At 45.1% G+C, this 19,640-nt stretch overlaps 1 protein-coding gene across 1 annotated transcript in view; it reads right to left on the reverse strand.

Annotated features, from left to right (window-relative positions):
* LOC124716667 (activating transcription factor 3) overlaps window positions 1-19,640 on the reverse strand; it is a 537,090-nt gene that overhangs the window by 28,464 nt on the left and 488,986 nt on the right. The window contains exons 2-3 of the mRNA XM_047243205.1: window positions 1,162-1,896; window positions 1,002-1,131 (exon numbers count right to left, since the gene is read on the reverse strand). Of these exons, the coding sequence (XP_047099161.1) occupies window positions 1,002-1,131; window positions 1,162-1,341 (310 nt within the window). The 5' untranslated portion in view covers window positions 1,342-1,896. The remainder of the gene's footprint in view (window positions 1-1,001; window positions 1,132-1,161; window positions 1,897-19,640) is intronic.

Below are 19,640 nucleotides of genomic sequence, written 5' to 3' on the forward strand. Positions count from 1 at the left end.
GAGGGCAGATTGTGGTGGCCCGGAGGCTCGGCACGACCACTGCGAAAACTGCGCCACTTGTCGGATCGAGGAGTGCTCTAATGAGTGTCTTTAACAAGCGGCAAAACAGAGGTGAGACCGCGTCCAGACGTCGTGGGGTTGGGCGATCGCCCCTCATCACAGATGTCGGACGTCGTGGGCTGGGCAGACTTGTAAGACAGGACAGGCGCCTGACTGTGGCGGAACTAGCATCACTTTAACGCTGGCCGGAGTACAAGTGTGTCTGAACACACAGTGCAGCGAACACTGGTGGGCCTGCACAGCCGTCGACCTATACGTGATCCGATGTTAACACCACGACATCGCCAGCTACGACCAAAATGGGCACGCGACCGTCGCCACTGGACATTTGGACAGTGGCAGAGCGTTCCACGTTTTGATGAATCCCGATAGCTTCTCCATCGTGCCGATCGGAGTGTGCGAATCCGTCGTCTTCCAGGGAAACTGCTCCTTGACACCTGCGCTGCAGGAAGGAGACGAGCTGGCGGCGGCTCCACGATGCTCTGGGGAACATTCGTGTGGGCACCCGTGGGTGCAGAGGAGCTCGTGCACGGCACTACGATGGCTAAGGGGTATCGTACACTGGCTGCACACTACTTACGCCCCTTCGTGACGGTCACGTTTTCCGACGGCAGTGGCATTTTTCAGCAGGATAACGAGCCACGTCACACGGCCAGGAGTGTGATGGAGTGGTTCGGGGAACGCAGTGGCGAGTTCCATTTGATGTGCTAGCCCCCCAACTCGACATATCTCAATCCGATCGATCCTGGAGATGGTTGAACGTGGCGTCAGAGCTCATCGCCCCTGCCCGGAATTAGGTGACGTGTGAGTGCAGATGTGGCGCCAGCTGCCTACCCGGACCTCACTGTTTCCGCGCCACGACGCGTCGCTGCCGTCGGCCGACGTCCGGGCTACTGGGTAGGTGGTCGTAATGTCCCGGCCGGTCGGTGTACGGCACTTACCTGTGGGGCTGGACAGAGGCGACCGCGACGCAGATCCGCCGCCGCTGGCGCAGCCGCCGTCACCGAGGCTGCTGTGACCCGGGGGCACGGAGGCGATGCGCGGCCCGCCCCCGACGCCGCCCCCCGCGACGCCGCCCCCGGCGACGCCGGCGCCGCGCACGCCGGCGCCGCCGCCGGCCGCCGTGGGGTAGCCGTCGAACGGGTTGGACATGGCGATCAGCGAGTTGAGGATCTCGGGCGTCTTGGGGGTGGTGCACGCGCCCTCCACCCCCAGCAGGCCGGCGGGCCCGCCCCCGACGCCGCCGGGCGTCAGGTTCACGTTCACGTTCAGGTTGTACATGCTGGCGCCTCGCTTTGCCGCCACCTTGTCAGCCGCCAGGGACTCCTCCTTCCTGTCAAACTACGCAGCCGAGTGGTTTCTGCTCGGCACGCCCACTAACTTCTTTGCCTAATTGCCCTGCGCTCGCTAGGCCGAATAACCTCAGACGATTTTATGACAAAGACGCTTACCTACTGCCCACTGTATTAAAGCTTGAAACCTTTCGATATGTTCTACTCTGTGCCAACCTCCCTATTAAAGCAATTTTCCCATGAAATATGTTACAGCGGTGATAACTAACTCCAATATTATAAAAAAAGTCTGCATAAAACTGAATGTAATTTGCGAAACTACACCAAACTGTTCGTATAAAAATATAATGCTCGTATAAAAAGAAACACAATCTTTCACGTCACGTCCAGTCCAGTTGCCGGGTAATCACTATCTACTGTAGATGCCACTCAGTCACTAACGTAAGACCGGCAGCAACAGTTCAAGAAGCTCCTAATGTTCTTCATTCGAACAGTTCTATCACTTCCCTGGTTGCTGATGGAGGGTGTGGAATTGGGCTGCGACCTGCAACAGAAATGAGAAACAGAGAAATTAGTTATAATACAAATAGATGGCTTCATCAGAAGCAAATACTGAATGAATGATGATTGGTGATCACCGCCCCCGCTCCTTACACACACGGAGTCTCTCAGATAAAAATCGAGACATTCACATTCTTTTGTTGACATATCTTAACATGTTTTCTAACATGATGTTAATGATATGTAAAAATACTTGGTAAATTATTTTTGTTACGTGTGTTTCCTAATATTTGACAACTTTATGGAAAAAACATACATTCACTGTGATCTTCTCTAATTTTGTTTTAAATGAGACACTTGCACCTTGATTTCTCAGACTACTGCTGTTAAAAGTTCTTAGATGAACACGTTTGCACACAGAAATATCTTGTGGAGGCACATGTAAACAACAGAAGTACCGCAAACACATGAACACGAATGAAAGACTGTACTGCAAGCAAATCAACCAAATGAAGACTGGAGCGCACGACATGTGAACATTATCTCTGATGCTCTTCAACTTATATTATGAAACACTGTTTCGCAAAACATGGACTGGCTTCGACTGAGGGATCAGCACTAGTGTGTAAACAACATGATTTTCGTAAACGAAACAGTGCTATTCAGTGACAACATATTGTGTCTTCAGCTGCTTCTGAACAGACTTCACAACAGTAGAAACAACAACAGTAATTGTCATTAACAGGACGAGAAGTGAGATCGTAGTAATCAGCTGGGCTGGGCACACAGCTGAGCGAGACGTTTCTCTGTTGGCCAGTAAGTTACGGTAAAGTCGGCGAAAGGAGGTGCCCGACACCTGCCACCAGTGTAGCCAGCAACCGACTGTGAAATGCAAACGATATTTACAGTCGAGTATAGAGTTGCGGCATTGCCAGTCATATACAAAAACGCGTTACGTGACTGGTTGAGTCAGATGGTCGAGGCAGACGTGCCCAACCCTCTGCAGCTACCTGGGAATGAGACCAACTACTGCGTCACTGCGGTCAGTGGACGCATACCTTAACCATTTAAAAGTACCACACTACATACTGTCGTCACACTGCTCTTCATTTTTGTTATGCACGAGATAGAAGTGCACCAACTGAACAGTAAACTGCACTGTTGAATTCGATATCTGATGGATGCCTACAGTACCATTTATATCGATTTGTAACACAGTTTGTACAAAACGAACAGTATGTAGAGCAATTAATTGTAGCAATAACAAAAACAGGAGGTCAGATTTTGAAAGCTGTCATTCTGTGGGTTTCCTAAGGAGTTCAAGTGGTGTGCGACGCTGTATTACAGGACTGCCTAGTCACGATTTCCTTGAACCCTTACGAATTTATTGAGGAATATCGTTTTTTAACGGTTATTAGATACTAAACAGCAGAAGACATGATGAACTGCCGAAAGACATCGCAGACAGTGGGATCACAAAAGTCGTGGGGTGCCTCCTGATATCGTATCGGACTTGCTTTTGTCGACCACAGTGCGGGAACGCGACGTGGCATCGACTCAACAAGTGGTTGCAAATCCCCTGCGGAAATAGTGACTCCTGCTGCCTCTATTTCCGTCCATAACAGCGAAAGTGTGGCCAGTGCACTACTTTGTGCACGAACTGACCTCTCGATTAATCGCGTGCATCTTCGGTGGGGTTCAGTTTGCGAGGCTGAGGTGGCCAAATCATTCGCTCGAACTGTGCAGAGAGTTCTTCAAGCCAGTTGCGAATAAGTGACACGGCACATTGTCATCCGCAAAAACTGCGTTGCTGTTTGGAAGCAGGAAGTCTATGAATGGCTGCGAGTGGTCTCCAAGTAGAGGAAAGTAGCCGAGAATCCAGCCCACACCGTTATGGACCCACCACAGAGCTTTGTTGACAGTCTGGGTCAAGAGCTTCGTGGCGGTGCGTCACACTCGAACCCCGACATTAGCTCTCAGCAACTGAAACAGGGACTCATCTGGCCAGGTCTTCGTTTTCCAGTCGTCTAGGGTCGAACCGAGGTGCTGCAGGCCATGGCGTGCTGATAGCAAAAGCCACTCGCGCCATTCGCTGCTGTCATATCCCATTAACGCCCAATTTCGCCTCACTCTCCTAACGGGTACTTCTGTCTCTAAGCTGGTCGTAGGTTTTGTTCCAAAAATGAACAGCATAGAGTGATGACACTTTCTGCAGGACCTTACCATCATTTTGCAGGACAATGCTCAAGCACGTACAGTGCAAGCTGTTAGACTGATGAGACTGCTAAGTGGTACACCACCTACTGCACTCCCCTGACTTCAGCCCCCGTGAATTCAACTCGATTTCTAAACTGAAGGAAACGCTTCACGGCATTCGCTTGAGAACTGCTACAAATTCGTCGCGCAACAGACCGCGCCGCTCCAACGGTCAACACAAATGGCACTGCTAAGAGTATCCTACGGCTTCCACATCGCTGGAAACGGGTTGTACACAATGCTGGTGACTACTTTGAAGGTCAGTAAAACTTTGAAACACGTATCTATTTTGTACGAACTGTAAATAAGTAGTTGCCACTATTACAGTTCCAACCCTCGTAGGACACAGGGAAAAATCGCAGTAACTTACGGACTGCAACTGCTGTGTTCGGATGCAGGCTGAGTTGGCATCCCTTCGCTCCCAGCTTCAGGCAGTGTTGGCTTCGGTCACACAGCTTGAGGCTGTTGCCAATGGGCATCACTGTGCGGGTACGGATGCGGGTTTGTCGGGGACGGCCAGCTCGTCCCACGCATCCCCCGATCGGACTACGACTGTGGTTGCCCGGGATACTCCCCGCATTGAGGCTGATCCCTCACCTGTGGTTGAGTGGGAGGTCGTCTCAAGGTGTGGCGGGGGGCGAAAGACATTCCGGAGGGCTGAACGGAAGGCCTCTCCAGTTTGTCTGACGAACCGGTTTCAGGCTCTGTCTCAGGCTGATACTGATCTTCGGCCTGACATGGCTGCTTGTCCTGTTCCAGAGGTTGCCCCTCAGTCTGCAAGATCCGGGCGGTCGCAGAGGGTGGGCTTACTGGTAGTTGGGAGTTCCAACGTCAGGCGCGTAATGGGGCCCCTCAGGGATATGGCAGCAAGAGAGGGGAAGAAAACCAATGTGCACTCCGTGTGCATACCGGGGGGGAGTCATTCCAGATGTGGAAAGGGTCCTTCCGGATGCCATGAAGGGTACAGGGTGCACCCATCTGCAGGTGGTCGCTCATGTCGGTACCAATGATGTGTGTCGCTATGGAACGGAGGAAATCCTCTCTGGCTTCCGGCGGCTATCTGATTTGGTGAAGACTGCCAGTCTCGCTAGCGGGATGAAAGCAGAGCTCACCATCTGCAGCATCGTCGACAGGACTGACTGCGGACCTTTGGTACAGAGCCGAGTGGAGGGTCTGAATCAGAGGCTGAGACGGTTCTCCGACCGTGTGAGCTGCAGATTCCTCGACTTGCGCCATAGGGTGGTGGGCTTTCGGGTTCCGCTGGATAGGTCAGGAGTCCACTACACGCAACAAGCGGCTACACGGGCAGCAGGGATTGTGTGGCGTGGGCTGGGCGGTATTTTAGGTTAGATGGCCTTGGGCAAGTACAGAAAGGGCAACAGCCTCAACGGGTGCGGGGCAAAGTCAGGATATGCGGGGACCAAGCAGCGATCGGTATTGTAATTGTAAACTGTCGAAGCTGCGTTGGTAAAGTACCGGAACTTCAAGCGCTGATAGAAAGCACCGAAGCTGAAATCGTTATAGGTACAGAAAGCTGGCTGAAGCCAGAGATAAATTCTGCCGAAATTTTTACAAAGGTACAGACGGTGTTTAGAAAGGATAGATTCCATGCAACCGGTGGTGGAGTGTTCGTCGCTGTTAGTAGTAGTTTATCCTATAGTGAAGCAGAAGTGGATAGTTCCTGCGAATTATTATTGGTGGAGGTTACACTCAACAACCGAGCTAGGTTAATAATTGGCTCCTTGCACCGACCTCCCGACTCAGCAGCATTAGTGGCAGAACAACTGAGAGAAAATTTGGAATACATTTCACATAAATTTTCTCAGCATGTTATAGTCTTAGGTGTAGATTTCAATTTACCAGATATAGACTGGGACACTCAGATGTTTAGGACGGGTGGTAGGGACAGAGCATCGAGTGACATTATACTGAGTGCACTGTCCGAAAATTAACACGAGCAGTTAAACAGAGAACCGACTCGTGGAGATAACATCTTGGACCTACTGATAACAAACAGACCCGAACTTTTCGACTCTGTATGTGCAGAACAGGGAATCAGTGATCATAAGGCCGTTGCAGCATCCCTGAATATGGAAGTTAATAGGAATATAAAAAAAGGGAGGAAGGTTTATCTGTTTAGCAAGAGCAATAGAAGGCAGGTTTCAGACTACCTAACAGATCAAAACGAAAATTTCTGTTCCGTCACTGACAATGTTGAGTGTTTATGGAAAAAGTTCAAGGCAATCGTAAAACGCGTTTTAGACAGGTACGTGCCGAGTAAAACTGTGAGGGACGGGAAAAACCCACCGTGGTACAACAACAAAGTTAGGAAACTACTGAGAAAGCAAAGAGAACTTCACTCCAAGTTTATACGCAGCCAAAACCTCTCAGACAAACAGAAGCTAAACGATGTCAAAGTTAGCGTAAGGAGGGCTGTGCATGAAGCGTTCAGTGAATTCGAAAGTAAAATTCTATGTACCGACTTGACAGAAAATCCTAGGAAGTTCCGGTCTTAACGTTAAATCAGTAAGTGGCTCGAAACAGCATATCCAGACACTCCGGGATGATGATGGCATTGAAACAGAGGATGACACGCGTAAAGCTGAAATACTAAACACCTTTTTCCAAAGCTGGTTCACAGAGGAAGACCGCACTGCAGTTCCTTCTCTAAATCCTCGGACAAACGAAAAAATGGCTGACATCGAAATAAGTGTCCAAGGAATAGAAAAGCAACTGGAGTCACTCAACAGAGGAAAGTCCACTGGACCTGACGGGATACCAATTCGATTCTACACAGACTACGCGAAAGAACTTGCCCCTCTTCTAACAGCCGTGTACCACAAGTCTCTAGAGGAACGGAAGGTTCCAAATGATTGGAAAAGAGCACAGGTAGTCCCAGTCTTCAAGAAGGGTCGTCGAGCAGATGCGCAAAACTATAGACCTATATCTCTGACGTCGATCTGTTGTAGAATTTTAGAACACGATTTTTGCTCGAGTATCATGTCGTTTTTGGAAACCCAGAATCTACTACGTAGGAATCAACATGGATTCCGGAAACAGCGATCGTGTGAGACACAACTCGCTTTATTTGTTCATGAGACCCAGAAAATATTAGATACAGGCTCCCAGGCAGATGCTATTTTTCTTGAATTCCGGAAGGCGTTCGATACAGTTCCGCACTGTCGCCTGATAAACAAAGTAAGAGCCTACGGAATATCAGACCAGCTGTGTGGCTGGATTGAAGAGTTTTTAGCAAACAGAACACAGCATGTTGTTCTCAATGGAGAGACGTCTACAGACGTTAAAGTAACCTCTGGCGTGCCACAGGGGAGTGTTATGGGACCATTGATTTTCACAATATATATAAATGACCTAGTAGATAGTGTAGGAAGTTCCATGCGGCTTTTCGCGGATGATGCTGTAGTATACAGAGAAGTTGCAGCATTAGAAAATTGTAGTGAAATGCAAGAAGATCTGCAGCGGATAGGCACTTGGTGCAGGGAGTGGCAACTGACCCTTAACATAGACAAATGTAATGTATTGCGAATACATAGAAAGAAGGATCCTTTATTGTATGATTATATGATAGCGGAACAAATACTGGTAGCAGTTACTTCTGTAAAATATCTGGGGCTATGCGTGCGGAACGATTTGAAGTGGAATGATCATATAAAATTAATTGTTGGTAAGGCGGGTGCCAGGTTGAGATTCATTGGGAGAGTCCTTAGAAAATGTAGTCCATCAACAAAGGAGGTGGCTTACAAAACACTCGTTCGACCTATACTTGAGTATTGCTCATCAGTGTGGGATCCGTACCAGATCGGGTTGACGGAGGAGATAGAGAAGATCCAAAGAAGAGCGGCGCGTTTCGTCACAGGGTTATTTGGTAAGCGTGATAGCGTTACGGAGATGTTTAACAAACTAAAGTGGCAGACTCTGCAAGAGAGGCGCTCTGCATCGCGGTGTAGCTTGCTCGCCAGGTTTCGAGAGGGTGCGTTTCTGGATGAGGTATCGAATATATTCTTTCCCCCTACTTATACCTCCCGAGGAGATCACGAACGTAAAATTAAAGAGATTAGAGCGCGCACGGAGGCTTTCAGACAGTCGTTCTTCCCGCGAACCATACGCGTCTGGAACAGGAAAGGGAGGTAATGACAGTGGCACGTAAAGTGCCCTCCGCCACACACCGTTGGGTGGCTTGCGGAGTATAAATGTAGATGTAGATGAAAAAAAATTCTAGAACCACACCGGGATCTGTGACGCTACGTCACATAAATATTTGCATTTTTAGCGGTTGTAAATCGTAGTTTACGTATTTTATGAATATAATTAGTGTAAAAGATATAGTTAATATTCTTGAAACAACTGATATGCAGCGATACCATCTTTATTTAATGTCTATGAAAATAGAAAAGGATCGAAAGAGATGCGATTGTACGGCCGAGGAGGAATGGCGTGTTTTGTGTGGACGCATTGTTTTGTTTCGCTACACGGAAAGCAGCCATTGAGCGGCTACACATGTTTTATGTAAGTTATTCGTATTTATTGCTAAAATAAACGCGTTATTATTATTACAAAATGAATTTCTTTGTAATAGTTGTCACCTCAAATGCTCGCAGTGGCTAATTATTTTTAATAAGCATTTTTTCAGTAATTTGCGCTGCGAGAAGCTCATCTTCGGATCCAGCCTCTGGTCGGCCATTACGCGCCGAAGTATTAATTTATTTTCCAGTGTTAATAGTAACTGTAAATGCGAGAGATTTCGTTATAAGAACCTTTTTAAATTACAACACATAATTAATTTACGTTAAAGTTCATGTTTTTAAACTATACAGATTCCATGAGTTCAGTAAGTTTTATCTTGGCCGCTCCACGGCAACAATCGAAATTCTCTCAAGCCTTGCTTTGCAATCAGTGAATAGAAGTTAACAAAATTACATTCAATTCAGTTAACGGCAACTATATTTTAGTCATCACGTTCAAAATCTATAGTTGGTACATGAATAACTGAGGCCCTTCAAGAACCCGTTTCGTATTTACTTGTGCACGTAAGTAAAAGTGATAAGAAAAGACAACATCCCTGAGAGAAAGAAGCATGCTGATATATATATATATATATATATATATATATATATATATATATATATATATATATATATAATTGGTGTTTTGCCCTTAAAGAGCGCATATGGACTAAACTACATGGCCTGTTCCTTTTGCTGCCTTCCTTGCTGCCCAAACTTCCCTCATTCGCTCGCTGTGTTTCTGTTTCCGGTCCTCTGTCCATGCTTTTTGTCGGCTTTGTGTCTTCGGCTTCATCCTGATTGCCTTTTTGGTTGCCCATATTTCTTTCATCTTCTGGCTGTGATCTTGCTTGAGTTCTTCGGTCCATTTTATGCCTGTTCGTTTGTCACATTGTAACTCATGTAGTTTACTTTTCTTAATGATGTTTCTGAATTTTATTCTGTCGTTTATTGTGTCTGCTGTTATGTTGAGTTGGTTCAGGTCGTTTTCTACCTCTGCCACCCATTTGTTGTTTCTAGTGGTTACCCAGTCAAAGGATCTGTTTGGTCAGCTTGTGTGATGGCATTCTGTATAGGTGTCCATAGAATTGTAGTCTGCGTTTTCTAATCTTTTCTGTGATTGTCTCCTTATGTTTGTACAGTTCCTCTGTAGGTTTCTTGATCCATATTCCATTGTTGTTAGTTGCGCCAAATATTTTCCTAAGTATTTTCCGTTCTACTTTTTCTAATTGTCTGATACATGTATGCCCTATGATTAGTGTGGTCTCTGCTGCATATAGAGCCTCGGGGAGCACCACCGTGTCGTAATGGCGTAATTTGGCTTTTTGTGAGATAGACTTCTTGTTGTAATGGTTCCACACTACTTTGTATGCCTTGTCCAGTTTAGTCTTTCTTTCTTCGTTTGAGTCTCTGTTATGTCCACTCATTTGTAGTGTTTCACCGAGGTATTTGAAGTTTGCCGTTTTGTAAATCGTGCAATACTTTATGTTCAGAGATGAGAGTTTCTTTGTGCTCATAAATTGTGTCTTTTCGTAACAAATCTGTAGTCCAGTTTTGGAAGCGATTTCGTGCAGTTTTTCAATAGCGTCTTTTGTTTCCTTTATACCTTTGGTGACAATCGCCAAATCGTCTGCAAAAGCCAGGCATTTAATCTGTAGGTTTCCTAAGGTTATCTCCTGTTGTGATGTTTCCCATTCTTTTATGACCTTATCTAACACCAGATTGAAAAGGAGAGATGAGAGGCCATCGCCTTGTCGGACACCAGTGCGACTTTCAAAGGGCTCTGATAGTTCCCCAAAGAACTTTACTTTGGAGGTTGTGTTGGTTAAAGTTTGCTCTATGATAGCCCGTGTTCTGTTGTCTACTTTGTATTCTGCTAGAATTTTGAAGAGAGTTTTCCGGTCGATAGAGTCGTACGCCTTTTTGAAGTCAACAAAGGTAATGATCAGGTTCTGTTTGTGTTGTAAAATATATATATATATATATAATTTCCTTTGTATATGACGTCACGAATGCCAACGGACGTCACAGATCGAACCCAAGCTGTAGTAGCGACGTGTCGCCGTAGCTACTGCGAAACATTTCGGGTAGCGTAAATTATTTGCTCTGTAAATCAGGTACAGCTGTTGAGTTGCAGCTCAGGTGGTCGCCACCCGTGTACAGCACCAGTACGCTGTCCCTCGGCGGTTAGCCGTCGAGGCCCGGCCGTATGGTACTGGCGGGCGCAGAGCCGGTGACAGTTGAATGGGGCCGCCGCACTGTTGTGCAGGCAACTGCGGCCCCGTCCATCACGCCGTGTTTCAACACGCGGCCTCTCCGTGCCTCCGCCCCCGGCATACTTCATTCCCCATCACCGGAGCCGCGTCGTAACTTTCTAGACTCTTAAAAACTAATGAAATTAGCGGAAACGTTGGGGCCCACCTGCTCCGTTGGCGGTCGCCGCCATAATTGGGTAATAAATCATAGCCTTAATTTTCCTTGTGTTACGTTGCTACACACGTCCGCTCGTCTGCTGTCGGCGTAAATTAGTTTTCTCGTTTCGTCACACTTTTTTTTTTGCTACTGCTTTACTTTTGTTGGCTCCCCTTTTTTTTTCGTTGTACCCGGACGCCGATCCGATAATTTTTCTGAGAAATCGCGTCACTGTCACAGTCAAACACACACAACCAAAAGACACTCGCTGCTGCAGAAGTTCGTACAGTGTGACAATTGACGTCACACTGGCGCTGCTAGCGGCGAGAAAGACGTTGCTCACTTAACGTTAGATGTACCAACAGATTAATGTTTTTAGCTCTTTTCAACTTAATTTACGAAATAGTTATTGCACTTTTGCGTTCCCGGCATTAGTAAAATATCAAGAGACCTGAACACTCGTAAAATAAATGTAAGCAGAGTCCAAAATTCATGAATAAAATGACGTTAGCTACAATGATTTCATGAAGAAATACTCTCGTAACTGCATATAATCACAACTTAATTCACTGAAATCAAGAGAATATAAAACACAGTATTTCATCCATAAGAGGCAGATATTTCAGTTATTGACTGTTGTTATAATTGGGACTTTCTTTGACGCGCATTTATTTTGCGCAAAGTCTAAAGATTCGTTCATCGTTCCAATTCACTCGACGTTTCCAATTCACGAATATTTATTTAATGCTAATACTCGTTCGTCGAAAGAGGCCAGTGTTGAAAATTCTGACTTGTGTGACTCCGATGTAGCAACAGTTACGGAATTACTCGGAGTCGGGAAACAATTTTATTGTTTTCGACGTTTTATAATCATGTGTGTATGATAGTTGTCTCTTGAGATTCATTTATGGTACGCTAAACAATGTAGGTACCGCATTCCATGCCGAGTGGTCCGAGGCGTCTTGCCACGGTTCGCGTGGCTCCCCCTGTCGGAAGTTGGAGTCCTCCCTCGGGCATGCGTGTGTGTGTCGTTCTTACCGTAAGTCGGTTTAAGTTAGAATAAGTAGCGTGTGAGCCTAAGGACCGATGGCCTCAGCAGTTTGGTCCCACAGAAACTTACCAGAAACTTCTAAACTACTGCATTCCGTACCAGTTTCCTGTTTTGCACATTTATAAGGTGGTTTATTGTTAAGTATAGTGGACAGAACGTTACGTTATTATGTAAAAATACTACGCCTTTCAGCAGTCCCTCGCGTCTTAAGCTCTTCACCTAGTATCCCTTGTTCTTAAAAAAAAATAAAAAAAAGTTATTCTTTTGTAAATGTAGGTAGGTTACACAAAAATCGTGGCTAAACACTTCTATCATGTGCTGCTTAATACGAACACCCAAGGAATGACAAATTTGGATTCTTACTTTTGCTACCGATACAATTTATTGTGCTACGTACTCTCCGTTTTCATTTTACAAAGCAATAGAAAGCCTGGTTTAAACCAGAGTGGACAGAAGCCAACGAGCCGTCATTCTTTCTGATGTGAACGACTGCATTCGGTCGTGTTACGTCCTCATTCGCTTGCGTTCATTCGTGTTCCGCTCGTTGTCGGTCTTTTAACGGGAAGTTGCGCCCCCTTCGCTTCGGCGCTATCAGTACAGAGAGTTTTCGCCGGCTATCCTGTCCACTTCCGTTGCTCACATGAGCTGCACGAGCGATAGAGTGATCTGTTGCTGTCATCAGGATGGAACGGAGTGAGTAAGTGTGAACCTTCCATTTCATTTTGCTAAAAATGAGTAGCGCAATAAATTTCTTCGAAAGTAAGCAAGTGCAAATATGTGTCTCTTATGCTGATTGAAATAAAAATATACAAAAGACATCATGATTCTCATTGCTTACTCCCATAGCAGTTGTTATTACATGGATTATGCATCGCTGTTCTGGTTCAAATGGCTCTGAGCACTATGGGACTTAACATCTGAGGTCATCAGTCCCCTAGAACTTAGAACTACTTAAACCTAACTAACCTAAGAACATCACACAGCCGGCCGCGGTGGTCTAGCGGTTCTAGGCGCGCAGTCCGGAACCGCGCGACTGCTACGGTCGCAGGTTCGAATCCTGCCTCGGGCATGGATGTGTAGGTAGGTTAGGTTTAAGTAGTTCAAAGTTCTAGGGGACTGATGACCACAGATGTTAAGTCCCATAGTGCTCAGAGCCATTTGAACCATTTTTTGACATCACACACATCCATGCCCGAGGCAGGACGTCGCGCGGTTCCAGACTGAAGCGCCTAGAACCGCTCGGTCACATCGGCCGGCATCGCTGTTCTGTTAGGAGATTTTTGATGATATATAAAAGTGGTTAATCCACTAAAAAACTATACTGTAGATTCTATCAAGTAACCCATGTCACAGTCATATAATTATTTCACATTTTGTTAACTTCGTTTTATTGACATTATCTTCCTTATAGCGACTTTAATGAAGTCCTTGAAGAGCTTTGGATACGTCATTGCAGACATTACAAACCATCTGAGATGTGGCGGATATCGAAATGCGCATCAATCATTAACGCAATTATCTCCAGCTTCTCAAAACAGAGAGAAAGTGCCAGCATGTCTTCACGTTATGTTGGACATCTGTAATTAGTGTTCTGCTTTCAGATTTCCTACTGGGTTGTAATGAGAATCCATCGAAAAGCGTCGGCTACCACTGTCGGAGGTTCGAATCCTCCCTCGGGCATGGGTGTGTGTGTTGACCTTAGCGTAAGCTAGTTCCAGTTAGATTAAATACTGTGTAAGCCTAGGGACCGATGACCTTAGCAGTTTGGCCCCATAGGGCCTTACCACCAAATTTTCCGAAAAGCGTCAAGCGAAATAAGTGCAAAGTTTTGGATTAATTCTAAGGATAGTTGAAGCTGTGATTCCGTATTAAATACACTACCTGCACGTATTTCACGTTTACGTACGAACTTACGACACCTGGAGTCCTCCTTTTCTACGCCGTTTTGCTTACTTCGTTAAAGAAGAGTGGACTCGCCCTGAAAAATAATCCTCTGTGAATGTCAACGTTTTGCGGCGTGGTTGTAACTACACACTGTTGTATTCCGTGTACCGATTACTGGCGCAAAAAACAATAACGAAGCGTTCATAGGCAGCGTTCGTTATACTCTATAGTGTTCTCTTCCGTTCGCGCTAGTGCAGTTAGTCCGAAACGTTTCCTCTGACGGAACACTTTGAGAATCCTGGTACTTCGATGGGACATCGTGCTTATTTTGAAGGGCAATGAAATCAACAAGATTTCAAAAAATGAGAAAAACTTATACTCAGTGATTAATTTTAAATCATAACTAATAATACAAAAGTCATAAAAAATTTTGAAAAAATAAGATAAAAATGTCAGATACAACGCCATGTTATTAATAGTTTTTTGTGGAGGGTAATTCACTTCCCACAGAACTGCGTTTAGCACACACTGCTCTGGTACGAAAGCTTGTTCACAGGTAAAAGGGAACTGCTGCTAATTAGCATTCGCTTTGGAGCCACGGGGATGAAAAACTTATCTTACGGTTTGTTTATAGGCTAACACTCGCATCGACAACAGCAGGAACTGCTACCGGCTGCATGAGAAGGAAGAATATGGACGTTATTGCTCCTCGTTTCGCCCACAGCAATTAAAACTGTCCTCTTACGTTTCTACCTGTTATAAATTCGGAAATCGCTGCATATTCGGAAATAGACAGCGAAATATTCGTGTTAAGGAAGAAAATGCATGCTTGCGTTGCATGCATAAGAAAGTCACAGAACGTGTTAACAATAGCGGGATGCGGACTTAATGTTTCGACTCCAGAAATCACAACAATATCCATTACTTCGTCATCTGATCTCCTGTCTCGGTTATGATGATATATCTTGAAGCCTTATATCTTTACTGTATTATTAACTGACATTTAATGATAACGGTGCCATGCCTATGATAAAATTTCAGTGCTCCGTTACCTTGAAATAGCCTGCCCCAAATTATCATACAAGCGTGTTTTATGCTCAGTTTCTAAATTATTGACGACAATAACTCATTCCTGAGAGAGAGCACTTAGATGAAAACATAAACTGCCGATGAATCATTATGCGATAGCAAACAATAATTATAATAAATCGTACCAAGGATGGCGTGTTTCATAAAGTCTCCGATATCCGTGCACGAAGTCTTGCGAGAGGCTCGTATCGAACGCTAACGAAGTTCGATTGCTGTTCCTATGGTTGTCGATACTGCGTGTGACGTTAGAAAGTCTTGTGAAATGAGTGTTACTCATAGCGCCTAACGGTTTCTTTATGATCAATTGTGTCAAGCGAAACTGAGTCCACAACGATAAGTTCATTACCTCAAGAAGCCGTAGAATCGTGCCAAGATGTTTTTGAGGTACCATCATCGGAGTACAAAAAAAAAAAAAAACCATACGTGCGGACTTGCATTGCTACAGCTTCCCTTTAGTGGAGCGTGGGAAAATGTCTCGCTTCCAAACAACTACGGCGGGCGCCCCCGATGTTGTCGCGCCTCGCTGCCGTGTGGAAACAATTGGTCGTTACTCATTCACGACGGGGCGCCCGGCGTCTGCTGCGACGCGCGCGCGTGCGTGCGTGCGTGTATGTACAGCCGCGACGCCGCTCTTTGAAGTTTACGGTTATGCAAAGGCCGTGGAAAAGAAATATTCGACACGGCAGCGCGTACCCACTTTCACCGTGCCAAATATAGTTGGTTCAAGTGGCGGCAGACAGAGGGCAGTACTGGACAACGAATGAGGAGAGAGCCTACAGAGAATGTGTTATGTGACACAGAGAGAGAGAGAGAGAGAGAGAGAGAGAGAGAGGAAGCGGATTGGGGGGGGGGGGGGGGGAGGGCAATGTTGACATCGCCGCTGATTGGCTGGGAGCTCAGGGCGCCATGTTTTAACCTGCCTTTTGTTTACTGTGGCTGGAGTAGAGTGTGTGGTGCAGCTATAGACAGATTTTAACGTTCAAAATTACAACTCAGTGGCGGAATATTTGCCGGTGGAAATACACTTCTGCGTTTCCTTTGTCCGTTCGTTATATAATCTGCACCAATAAAGTAATCAAGTTACAGCCGAGATCTGTGGCGATATCACAATAGATTTTCCCCCCCAATTTTTGTAAACTAAATTTTGACAGATTTTACGCTTGTGGCCAATACGACTTATGTAATTTTTTCAGGGTAAGAAAGAGCAATTCCACTGAGTGTAAATATTGCAGTGGAGGTGGCTTCGGGACCGCTGTCAGGTATTTTGCCCACCCTAGGCGAGAACTGAGAAAAGTAAACAGACGCCCCCTGTCTTTTGCTATCACCGGTCCACGACCACAAAAATCTATTGGCGCAACAGAAGGCAAATGTCCTACTATATTTTTAATCAGTAACCTTGGGTGACTGGCCGTTATCATTTTTCTCCTCATTTGTTCAACTTTTTCCAGCCACTGCTGGCCCCCTAAAACCGCCCTATGGGCACCTACTCTCGCCTACACGTAGAAATGGCCCTAGGTCGCCGAATGATGCAACTGTTTCCTATACATGAAAGACGCAAACAGTAGTCACTTAAAATTCTAACCCGGAGGACAGGAATCGTAATGGAGGTTTGTGGAAATCGACAAATTACTCGTTTCTGGTGAGAAGAGTGTATACTGTGCCATTACCAATGTTTAACCAATAACATTTCGTTGCACCCGCTTTTCTTTGTACCTAATGTTCAGTGTTGTAGGGAACAATTTGTATTTTACCACTATAGGGACGAATAGAAAAAGCCACATTTCTTACTGCTGAACAGTTGTCAGATGATGAATCTAGTAGTTGGCCTACAAACATCGTTAATGATATTTATTTACTGCGTAACACTTTTTTTTTTGAGTTACCATTTCTTCATCTCTAGCAGTGATTTGTTAGTGTGAAGAATTTGATTTGCATTGTGTGAGATACGGTATGTCTGAAGCAGTACATCCAATTTACAAATCGCGTACTTTTCATTGACGGACTGGTTTTTTAATCACACTTTATTAAAAATCCACAGCACAAATAACTGGTTATGGAAATGATTGGCAAGGAATACCATCTCTAAAAATGCCACTTATTCCTGAAGGAGGTAGTATTGGCCAAAACCAGAAGGGCATTAAGTATAATCATATGGCTGGAAAGCAATATCTGTTGAGATATGGTGTACTTTTAGTTGTGATGAGTAATGTGTAGTACTTGGTGATGGTGTGACATACATGATATAGTAATCAAACGCAACAAGTAGGTGTGGGCAGATGCAAACCCTGTCATGAAGGTGAGGCATCAGAATCACTTCATGAAGGTAAGGCGTGTGAACTGCTTCATTATCAATGTACTGGGAAGAACTGTCTGCGACAGACTCATAGGGTCATACACTGTAGCAAAATACTTAAGATGAACAGGTGCTGTGCATCACCGATTTCTGTGCGATGAATTATCAGTGTTATTGGAGAGCGTTATCTTTGCAGAAAGTGCTGTGCTTCATGCCCAACAGGGCACAATCCCATATTTTACGGACCGTACGGGGTGGTCGACGAGGTTCAGGAGCATGGCTTCTTCGTTAACATAACCTGAATCCGTTGAATTTCTGGCTATGGGGACATGTAAAGGCACTGATGTACGCCGAACGCACCTACGATGTGCAGATATTACAGGACCATGCGATCAGGTTCAGTGTGGGCTATATTCTAATGTGGTAACGTGGAAACGACTTACACTGGGAAAAATTAGTGTCGATTTTGGTCACCAAGTGCAAATATGGCGCTACGAATGCAAGAAAGACGAACAGAAATGTTTCCATACGCGATGGATTAGAAATGGGGCGTGGGCGGAAAAGCTCATACAAGTGAGAAATTCATAATGCTGATTTTATTATTGCCTGTCACTTACACAGTTTGTTCTATACGAACAACAGAGATGTCGGCAGGATGCTGTACAGCGCCAGAAATGCTTCTGGTGGCCAACGTTGGAACAATTCTTTTTGCAGCATAAATCGATTCCGCATTAACGCAATAGCGTACCTACCAAGTTTCGCTGTCGTATGATAATTACAGCCCACTCTGAATAAGGGCTGTTGATAAAATATCGAGACTTATAGGCGATATTTTTTCACCGATATATCGATATCAAAATGGCAATACGGTGCCGATATTTTTATTTTATATTTTTTTCGCAATTTTCGATAAATATTTGAAATTGTTCTTTTGAAATTGTAGTATAACACAATTTTAGTTTCACTGTTTGAAGGAGTCTTACGAGTTTTTGAGCTTTTATCATGTCCTCCCTTTCTCTTTGACTGTGTGAATCAAATACAGGTGGCGCAAAGAAGAAATCCGAATGAAGGGGGACGGACAGAAGTGGCGGTGTGAATGGAATAACAAGATTTCCGACGTGAAGATATGGCACACCAGTTGCGTTAAAAAACGCAAGTAGTGTGCTATTTATTCTCATCGGCATTCTTCAAAGACGGCTGTTTCAAAAATCTAAATGACAAGACTTGTCTCTGCAATGGGGGCAAACGTATGAACTCAAACGCTGACGTAATCGGCGCTAATAACAGAAACTGCAACGTTTAGCTTCAGCACGCAATTTTGACGCTAAAATTGCACGGTCGCTGGGCGTTGCTGAAATGAAAAAGTAAGGAAGTCGGCATGAAGTGTTCTAGTCAAATCTGATATGTGACGAAACCGAAAGACGGATCCGTCGGACATTTTCTATTGTGCCACTTACTTGCGGGTACCAAAGTGGTTATCGCCAAGCGCAAAACGTGCATCGTTTTCCTTTCTATTCTTGCTCTAAGGAGAATAATCAGGCTCCTAGCTTGTTGATGGACGTAATGTCTAATAATAAATCAGTACTTAAATATAAATCTCTAAGACTGGCAGCACATTTACAACTTGCAGCCGGTATTTTTATAGGCATTGCCGTCGATATATGTTTCGTCGATACATCGATAAATAATTTCTATTTATCGAACACTGACTATGACAATTTTTAAAATATTGATACAGGGTGTTACAAGAAGGTACGGCCAAACTTTCAGGAAACATTCCTCACACACAAATAAAGAAAAGATGTTATGTGGACATGTGTTCGGAAACGCTTAATTTCCATGTTAGAGCTCATTTTAGTTTCGTCAGTATGTACTGTACTTCCTCGATTCACCGCCATGATTTCATACGGGATACTCTACCTGTGCTGCTAGAACATGTGCCTTTACAAGTACGACACAACGTGTGGTTCATGCACGATGGAGCTCCTGCACATTTCAGTAAAAGTGTTCGTACGCTTCTCAACAACAGATTCGGTGACCGATGGATTGGTAGAGGCGGACCAATTCCATGGCCGTCACGCTCTCCTGACCTCAACCCTCTTGACTTTCATTTATGGGGGCATTTGAAAGCTCTTGTCTACGCTACCCCGGTACCAAATGTAGAGACTCTTCGTGCTCGTATTGTGGACGGCTGTGATACAATACGCCATTCTCCAGGACTGCATCAGCGCATCAGGGATTCCGTGCGACGGAGGGTGGATGCATGTATCCTCGCTAAC

This window comes from Schistocerca piceifrons, chromosome 9 (assembly GCF_021461385.2).
Source record: "Schistocerca piceifrons isolate TAMUIC-IGC-003096 chromosome 9, iqSchPice1.1, whole genome shotgun sequence".
NCBI lineage: Eukaryota > Metazoa > Arthropoda > Insecta > Orthoptera > Acrididae > Schistocerca > Schistocerca piceifrons.